At 37.5% G+C, this 9,469-nt stretch overlaps 1 protein-coding gene across 1 annotated transcript; it reads left to right on the top strand.

Moving 5' to 3' along the window:
• The first annotated feature begins 2,021 nt into the window (after window positions 1-2,021).
• On the top strand, window positions 2,022-9,436 carry LOC133723644 (uncharacterized). Its single transcript, XM_062150538.1, has 14 exons — window positions 2,022-2,284; window positions 2,819-2,895; window positions 3,432-3,590; window positions 4,282-4,495; window positions 5,388-5,474; window positions 5,590-5,729; window positions 5,834-5,914; window positions 6,221-6,285; window positions 6,769-6,941; window positions 7,278-7,408; window positions 7,507-7,591; window positions 7,916-8,129; window positions 8,303-8,403; window positions 8,603-9,436. Exons 1-14 carry the CDS (start codon window positions 2,117-2,119, stop codon window positions 9,086-9,088), a joined length of 2,181 nt encoding a protein of 726 aa, XP_062006522.1. The 5' UTR covers window positions 2,022-2,116; the 3' UTR covers window positions 9,089-9,436.
• The last annotated feature ends 33 nt before the right edge of the window (window positions 9,437-9,469 follow it).

Raw genomic sequence — 9,469 nt, 5'->3', positions numbered from 1 at the left:
TCTTGCTCTTCTTAACCAAAGCAATTGCAACAAACTCAACCAGCCCAAGCTTGAGCTCGAACCCAGGCTCAAAGAACCAAGCCCAAATCTGAGCAGATGGAGAAGAGCCCATCAACCTAAGTTTAGGCCCAGGCCCACAAGCCCAAGTCCATACTCGAGCAGACACACCAGCAACCCTTGCCTCCAGTTGCCAGGCTTCCGCTGCCGCCATCAGTCCTTCCGGCGGTCGGCCTTTCCACCACCCCATCAATCCGACAAGAGAGTGACGCGTTGACCTTGATGCTTCCTTGAGCACCAGAGGTGTAAACCTTGCCTGTTGACTCGAAGGTTCCTCCTCTCTGCACACCAAGCAGCTGCCCCACGGAAAGAAAAACGGTGCCGGCGATGATGAGAACACCTTATCCGACCTCCGATTCCCTTGCACAGCAAACCTGCAGATGACTCGACCCAGGAAGGGATCGATCTACCGGGATCCGAAATCAATTCCAAATACGAAAGCTTCTTCCCGCCCAGGAAGACACGATCCTCCAAACCAGAAATACCGACGGCGAATGTCGCTAGGCACGGCGGAAAACCAACCGGGATGGTGGCGCCGCTGCTAGACTCAAAACCCTAAGTAGGGTTTTATAGATATGAATTTTAATGGCACAACTCATGAGATTATATTAGTTATAATTCTATTGTTGCTTTTCTAACCTGAAATTCTCCGATCCTTAACAATTAATAAATTCATATCTTTTCATGACTTGGACAACCAACCATACTTATTAAATATCTGAAAACTTGACATAGTAAAATAACTCCAATGAATAAGCCCGACTTCAATAGGCAAGGCCCAAACTCGGCCCATCACTCCACCTCCCTAAGGAAAAATAGTTTAGTTTTGCTATTACCAAATATCAAATTATCAATACACGCAATGAAGATCCAATCAAATATGTATGCGAATAAATTGAGGATAAACTCCGCCGTCTATCACTCCGCTCTTAATGCAAAAAAAAAAAAAAAAAAAAACACATCTTTGAAAAAAATATAATTCCTCTTGTTATGTATCAGAATAAGTAATATTGAATCAAATTCACCAAATCTCTACTATAATTGGAGGCGTTTTTTTGGTGTCAAAGGCTTCACTAAAAATAAGATTGTCTAAAAAACCCTTCTAATAAAAATCAGCCCAATGCAATAAAAAAAAATATAAGATAAGGGTATTATTGACAAATTACTTTAAAAAATAAATATAAAAAGAATAAGATGAGAGCAGTTAACTCACCCACGACCTATGTACGAAGTCATGGGTTCGAGTCACCATGGGGGCAGGAGTGAAACCATTTGATCATCTTTTAATAAAAGAAAAAAAAAAAAAAAAAAAAAAAAAAAAACTCACCCACGACCTCTCACTTCCAACTCCTTGCTAAGAGCAATTAAGCGAAAAACAACTGCACTAATCCCCGTTCTTTAAAGATCGATTTTTTTTTTTCACCATTGTTTGATTGGGTTTTCCTTTATCACAATGCAATTAAGAGTTTGTTCTCTATCAAGAAGCTCTGTTGTTTCTCCGTGCAAACGCACGGGTAGAAGGCTAGTATTCTTTAAACGGGGTGATGATTCATCACTCATCGAATCCATTTCGAACTAATTAAGGAGATACTTCTTAAAAAAAAAAGAACTAATTAAGTAGATGTAACAAACATCAATATCACAACAACAACAAAAATAATAATAAACTCACTAGAGCCAAAAGTTCCAAAGAATTAAACAAAACGTTGTCGTTGTGGTTCACTTTTGAAGCAAAACGTCAACTGTTTTCTTCACGCTCACCGCACCCGAACACCCCCTCAGATCCGCACCGCCACGTAGATTGCTGGACCCCACTCTCCCTGTCTCTCCTGACGTGGCTCCCACAAATAGCCCAAAAAATAAAAGCCCAAATAAAAAACGCTTTACTTGCGTGCTTTCTCTCTATTCTCTTATTTTTTTCCCGGCAACCGAAAACCCAAACCTCGGTGGCTCTCGCCGTCCCTCCCCCCTCCCCAATTCGCAGCGATCGGGTCGCCGGATCCGCCTGACCCGTTTCCCTCCCCCCTAACGACGTCGTTTTGGAGCGAGCGCGTTAGAGATGTGGGTGTTCTACCTGATCTCGCTGCCCCTGACCTTGGGGATGGTCCTGATTACGCTCCGCTACTTCGCCGGCCCGGAGGTCCCTCGCTACGTGTTGCTCACCGTCGGATACACCTGGTTCTGCTCTCTCTCCATCATCGTCATTGTCCCCGCCGACATCTGGACGGTACTTTCTTCCTTTTCTCCATTTCCGAATTCACCGACCTTCGTTTCGGATCAATTGGTTCGATTAGGGTTTTGATTTTCTGAATTCCGACGTGTTTGGATCAATAGAATGCATTGGTTGCCAGAATTTTGCAACTGGTTTAGTTCTTCCGGCACAATTTGTATGCAGCTCAGTTCTGTTTTCGTGTTTCTTTGGGTAGCTGATTTTATAGTAGCTACAAGTTGTACGATTCTGTTTCGGAACGAGATATTGAGTCGAATTTGGACTTTAGTTTGAGTTAATGGTATAGGTTTAATCTTCATAGTTCTGGAATGATGGAATGCTGTATTGACATTGGTGTAGAAGAAAATGATAGGTTCACTAATAGAAGACATCATTTGCATTGGTTGACATACCAATTCTGTAATTTTTTTCAGCTCTAGGGCGCCACTATCTGCTGTGTTTATTTACTTGCTCAAGTTAAGATATTTGCGATCATTCATGTAGCAATTGTTGGATTTATGAATGTTGCTAATTCTTTTGTTATATGTGCAGACGATTAATCATGTCGAGAGTGGAGGAATTTCGTTCTTTTGGGGCTGGTCGTACTGGAGTACATTTTTACTTACTTGGTATGTAACATGGAAATTCATAGACTGTTTTAGTTGCCCCCCATCTATCCTTGTCTGTACCTGCTGTATGAATTTCAAGTATTTCAGTTAATTTTTCATCTGACTGTTCTCTTCCTTTCTTTTTGGTGGGTGATTAACATTACTATCCAGATCTTATTTTGAGCCATTGAACTTATCATGTCATGCAATACCTTATCAAAAATATCAAACAACTCCTTTAAATTATTTTCTGTGTTTATTACTATTCACTCAGGGTATATATTGGTTAATATGTGCTGTCTCCGATGTCTTATTTAATAAAATAGAACTCAGAGTGACTGACAAGGTTTATACCATTTTGTTAGATTCGTTAACGAATTTGAAGTGCTATTGCTATGCCCTACCTGATGTTGTAGTTGTGCAATCAGAATTATTTGATCCTACCCGTTCAATGGTCCTTTAATAATGACAGATTAGTTAGATATGTTTTCAGAACTTGATGTAGAGCTAATGATGCAAATTTCCTCATATTTTAAAGTTATGTTATTTCTGAGCAGGACTGTGGTGCCCCTTATTCAGGGTTTTGAAGATGCTGGAGACTTCACCATGACAGAGAGATTGAAGACTAGTGTACATGTTAACTTAGTCTTCTATCTAATTCTCGGAGCTATTGGTGTCATTGGACTAATTCTCCTCATCATGATGCACAAGCATTGGTTTGTTTCTGGCCTTACAAAAATGATTTATATTGATGTGGATATTAGTTTCTTCTTACGTTCAAGAGATATTAATCTAAGTTGTTAAATTCTTTTATTCAAACTGCCCTACATCTTTAGCCTGTACGCAATTACTATTAACTTATTGCCCCATCTAGCTATGTGCTTTGTCTGCGGAGATGTTATCATCAGTATCAAGGTATTGCACATGGTAACTGGCCATGAACAGTGATTGCTTCATAATAAGAGCACTTAGATGTTGGAGAAAATTTAAGTGAGAACACACGTTAGACTGACATATCTAAGACATGTTTGCATGTGTGTGGTGCTCAGACCTTAATATTCTTTAACTCCCATTCGCCATACGTGAAATTATTAGAGTATTCAACAGTTCATGCTAACGTGTGTCTTCATTTTTTCCCTTGTGATCCTTAGCTTTGTGTTTGAGTTCTGCATTTTTAATGGAAGATGTAATTTTTCTTCTTTTCCAATGACCTATGGTAAATAACCATTTCTTGCAGTAGTAAGCGATAGGACTGAATGATATCGAGAAATGAACTAGTAAACAGTGCGAATGAGATGTGAAAAGGTGTTTATGATCACAGTAGAGAAAGTAATGCTATGAGATGATACATTCATTCCTCCAAGTCTTTTTCTCATCAAAAATTTGTTTCGCTTGCTTAATTGGCAGGAGTGGAAGTCTTCTAGGTTTTGCCATGGCTTGCTCCAATACTTTTGGACTTGTTACGGGGGCATTTCTTCTTGGCTTTGGTTTGAGTGAAATTCCAAAGGGACTTTGGAAAAATGCAGATTGGACTACCCGCCAAAAAGTTCTATCTCATAAAATTGCTAAAATGGCTGTCAAACTTGACGATGCTCATCAAGAACTTTCAAATGCTATTGTGGTAAGTTGTTCCTTTCAATTACAATTTAACGGTATGTGAGTTTTGTTTTGATTTTCCTAATTTTCAAGTTACTTGAAGATCAGTTATTTTTCCTTTTATTATTATTAATTTTTGGGTGTGATTGTGTAATTTTATTTGCATGCTTAATGCAAAAACTTATTATTTATTTTATTCTCAATGTTCATTCTGAAACTCTAATTGGTCACCATTGTTTGTTCATCTAGCTTTAACTTGAATTTGGGTACAAGGTAGGGGTGTGGGTAGGGGAGAGAGAGGGGGGGTTACTTTTCCTGCTATTCTACCACATTCCTACTAGGCAACCCTGGTTTCTTTCCCTATTCTGCTTGAATTAGCTCAATATGGTGAACCCAACCTGACCTGATTTTTATTGGGTTGGAATGGTTTCGGGCTATGAAAATTCTCAACCTACCCCAACAGCAGTACGAAATCCCCTTTCGTATGACTGCAAGGCATGGACATATATTTAGTTCAATGCACTGGGGAGGTTGGTAGGTGTGGGGAGGGGAGGGAGTGGGCATCTGTCCAATGTGTAAGTCGGAAAGTCCAACATACTATGTATCTAACTATCTATGGCCATGTGAAATTGCACGTCTTTTCCCTTGTTTATTAATTGCCTTCTTTTTCTTGGTAGCCATGCATCGTCACTTCTCAAAAAAATTTGTTGTAATTCACTGTTCTATGCCTACGCATCTTGTTAGAAATTCATTGGTTTGTCATGTTTTTATATTTTCGCTAGAAACTGATTGATCTTGATGGATTATTTGTGTCAATAGCTAGGGTGAACTATCTTGGCAGTTACAGAACATTTTGATCTAAATCAATCCTAAATGTTCTTTATTTTCATCTAAATTGACAATGATTTCTTCTTTAGGTCGCCCAGGCAACATCCACTCAGATGTCCAAGCGTGATCCTTTAAGACCCTACATGGATATTATTGACAATATGTTAGCTCAGCTGGTATTTATTTTATGTATTTTAAGAGTTAAAAAAAAAACAAAAAACAAAGAATTCAGAATTCGGTACTTTTATTTATCATTCTGTTTGTAATTTTTGGAATCTGATCTTTTCACAGTTTAAAGAAGATCCATCCTTTAAACCACAAGGGGGCCGATTAGGCGAAAATGATATGGACTATGATACTGATGAAAAATCAATGGCAACACTTCGGCGTCATCTTCGAGGAACCAAGGAAGAGTATTACCGGTACAAAAGGTAAACTTATTTTACATCTTCACAAGTAGGGTTCGTGAGAACCACTTTTCTGTTCTGTTTGTAATTATTTAATTGTGTCTTAAGTTTACCGATTGGTTGTGCAGTGAGTATATGACCTATGTTACTGAGGCACTTGAACTTGAAGATACAGTAAAGAATTATGAACGCCGCAGTTCTACTGGATGGTATGCCTCTTTTTCTTTTCGACATTCTTAATCCAATCATTATACATCATTACATATACACATATATATATCTCTGCAAGTGACTTTGATAGATTGTCAATCTGGATCGCAAGTTCAAACAAGAATCATCTTGATCACTATTTTGTATCAACAGTATGGCAACATAAGATATTAAACATCTGACTAGACTGCAAGAGAACATATTTTTTCTTCCTCTCGTCTCTTCATAATTTATATTTATATATTTCTATTAGAAGGAGAATACCATTTTTTTCGTGACCTCTCAACTACATGCTATTATTTCAGGAAATTTGTTTCAAGTTTCAGACCTACACGATCTGGAAGATTAGGACCTTTCATTGATACAATAGGTAATAATCAGATGCATGAACACACTTTCTTTAAATATTGAGTTGTTATCGTGAAAGAACATCAAGGAATACTTGGCATTACTGTGTTATGAAAACCAGGTCGATTCGTTTAGATTCATGGAGGGGCCTGTATATTATTTTATATCAATATATTCACGTGAAGACACGCTTCTATTGTTTTCTGTTTACCTGAATTATACTACAGGCACATGCTAAATAATAACCCGCATTGTAACTTCAGTGAATGTATGACTACGATTTTGAAGAGACTACTTCTGTTGCATTCTGTTGACCTGATTTTTCAATGCTATATACTTCCTTTCTTTTTCCTTTTGCTTTATAGAGACTACTTTATTTGTTTTATTAATTGGAAGAAACTACTATATGGTTTCCTGAACTTCAAATTTTATATTGTAGCCTTTTATTTTAAATATTAGAACTCAGGACTCCAAATTTAAATCAAAACAATGGTTGCCTTTGCAGAATTCTTGTGGCGCTGTATAGTTAGAAAACAACTTGAGAAAGTTTTGGCTATCCTACTTGGTATCATTTCAGCTGCAATTCTTTTAGCCGAAGCAACTCTACTTCCTCGAGTTGATCTATCTCTTTTCTCAATCCTTATCAATAATGTAGGAAAGCAAGAGGTTCTTGTGCAGGTAAACTATAGTTACTTCAGTAAGTTTAAGTGTTTATGTTTAGTAGACCTTTACATTTTGTATTTGGTGTATGAAAAAAAGTTTTAATTTTTTTGTGGTTGATATTCCTTACCCAGGTTTCATGGCTGATGCCCAACACATAGTTTAAGATGACTTGATTAAAGCTTAGCTGCATATGTTCACATCTCTGAAAAAAATTGCATATATAAATGTTAGACATGAATTGCTCTTGTTTTTTTTAAAAAACATGTTTCCTGTCTCCAAGTTTGGAAGACGTTGTTGTTTCTCCTTTACCTTACTCACTGCTGTAATTTTGTTGATTCAACTTTTCCACAGGTGTTTGCTTTTGTTCCTTTGATGTATATGTGCATCTGCACATATTATTCCTTGTTCAAAATTGGCATGTTGATGTTTTACTCATTAACACCCAGGCAAACAAGCTCGGTCAACTTGCTTATGATATGCTCGTAAGTTTTGATCTTGACTCTAGTTTTATGATTCAAAGATTTCCTACTCATCTTTTGTTAGAAGCAGTACTTATGTTCCACTTTGTTGTATCTGTTAGGATGGTCGCTCGTTATGCTCCTCCAGTTTCTTACAACTTTCTCAACCTCATTCGTCTTGGTGATCAAAAAACTATATTTGAAAAGGTAAAGCTACATATCACTAAAGACAATTGGTCTTGATATAGTACAGTTACATGCGCAAAAAAATGTTTGTAGTTGCGCAAAAGGATTTTATTTTTTCCTTGTGTGAGGGTCGTCTCTTTACAATTATATTTATTACTTTTTTAAGAAAATCTTTCCCTTTTATCTTTTTGCATCTTTTTATGTATCAGAAAGCATCCTGTTTTAATATAATTATAGTATAGTGTTCTCATTAATTGTAAGTTCTGTTTTAAATAGTGAAATGATGTTGTTTCCGGTGTGTTTCGGGTTGATGATTGACTAGTTTTGTGTGTTGTGAATTCACAGCGAATGGGTAACATTGATCAAGCTGTCCCATTCTTTGGGAGTGAGTTTAACAGAATCTATCCACTTATCATGGTTATATACACCCTGCTGGTTGCTAGCAATTTCTTTGACCGCATAATTGATTTTTTCGGGAGCTGGAAGCGATTTAAATTTCAAACCGAAGTTGATGATATGGATGGTTTTGATCCATCTGGATTAATAATTTTGCAAAAAGGTTAGCATATACCTTGATCTGCTCTTGTTAGATAAGCCTAGGTATTCACTCGGCATCTGCAAATATGAAAGATCTTTTTTTTTTTTGCCCCTTTTGATTATGGATAAACGCACCGCTGTGATTTCTTATAAATCAAGTAATATGCTCGTAGTTATTAACTTGTTGTTTCTCAGAACGAACTTGGATGGAACAAGGTTGCAAAGTTGGGGAGCACGTCATTCCTTTAGCCAGGAATTTCAATGGAATTGATGTTGAGACTGGCAGCAACATCATGGTACACTAATATTTAGCATACTTGATATTTTCATTTAAACTCATAAATACTAATATCTAGCTATATCCATCCTATTCTGTGATTTCTTTTTTTTTCATCCTACTCTATACCCTTTCTTTTCTCCTTCATATGCAACTGTATATTGGCTAATAGGTCAAGTGATACGCTTGTTTCCTAACTTCAGTTGTGAAACTTTCAGGAAATGAAAACAACAACTAATCTAATAACTGATGCTGGAAATGGAACTCCCTCAAAGTCTTTGAAAGAAGAATCTCGTAGATATAGCTCAAGCAAAGAAGCCATCACGAACAAGTATGCTGCCATTAGAGAGCAAAGCAGACAAGGATCGTTCAATAAAAATCCGGTGGAGAAGAATGTTATTGCTTCCACCAAGGTCTCATTGCTTGATGCAGCTAACCCTGATAACACAACAGAAGGGCCACCTACTGGCTTGGGCTCAAAGTGGGCATCCATGAAAAATGGATTTCAAAATTTCAAAGCCAATATAGCAGCCAAAAAATTTATTCCCCTGCGCCAAGTTCAAGAAACTGTAGATATGTCACGTGGCTCTTCTTCTGAGTCTCTTGATGATATATTTCAGAGATTGAAACGGCCTTCTGTAGACCATGTGAGCTATGATGATGAGGATGAAGATGGCATAGAAGTGCAGCAACATGCTAGATAATATTTATGATCTGTTTCGGACGATGAACTTGTTGCTGATCTTGCACTGGAAATATAAGCCCATAAAATGTATAGGTCCTACAGTGAGGGCTGATATCATTTGCTGGCAACAAAAATTTGGATCCGCCGAGAGCAGTTTTGAGCCTGGTTGGATATGTTGTGATACTGATACACACACGTTTAGCAGCAGCTAGTTGAAGGACTCGGACACTTTGACAGGAAAATTAGAACATTTCATTGATATGTAAAGGAAAAGATGACAGTTGGGGAATCTTGTATTTGAATTATACGTGTAATATCATTTGTTGCCATTTGTTCCTCCAATTTGGCAACCCCTTGGAATCGATTAGACATTTGAGCAGAATGCCCAAATTTGTTGGGG

The sequence above is a fragment of the Rosa rugosa genome, chromosome 1, assembly GCF_958449725.1.
Source record: "Rosa rugosa chromosome 1, drRosRugo1.1, whole genome shotgun sequence".
In the NCBI taxonomy this organism is placed as follows: Eukaryota; Viridiplantae; Streptophyta; class Magnoliopsida; order Rosales; family Rosaceae; genus Rosa; species Rosa rugosa.
Note: the sequence above shows the minus strand (reverse complement) of the source record. Positions and strands in the feature narration are given on the sequence as shown.

What these genes read in the sequence shown, in the direction of transcription:
- LOC133723644 (XM_062150538.1), top strand. Translation starts at nt 2,117, where the DNA reads ATGTGGGTGTTCTACCTGATCTCGCTGCCCCTGACCTTGGGGATGGTC. An exon ending in ACAATATGTTAGCTCAGCTG is followed by an intron (nt 5,475 to 5,589) that starts GTATTTATTTTA and finishes ATCTTTTCACAG; the next exon opens with TTTAAAGAAGATCCATCCTT. An exon ending in AACTTGCTTATGATATGCTC is followed by an intron (nt 7,409 to 7,506) that starts GTAAGTTTTGAT and finishes TGTATCTGTTAG; the next exon opens with GATGGTCGCTCGTTATGCTC.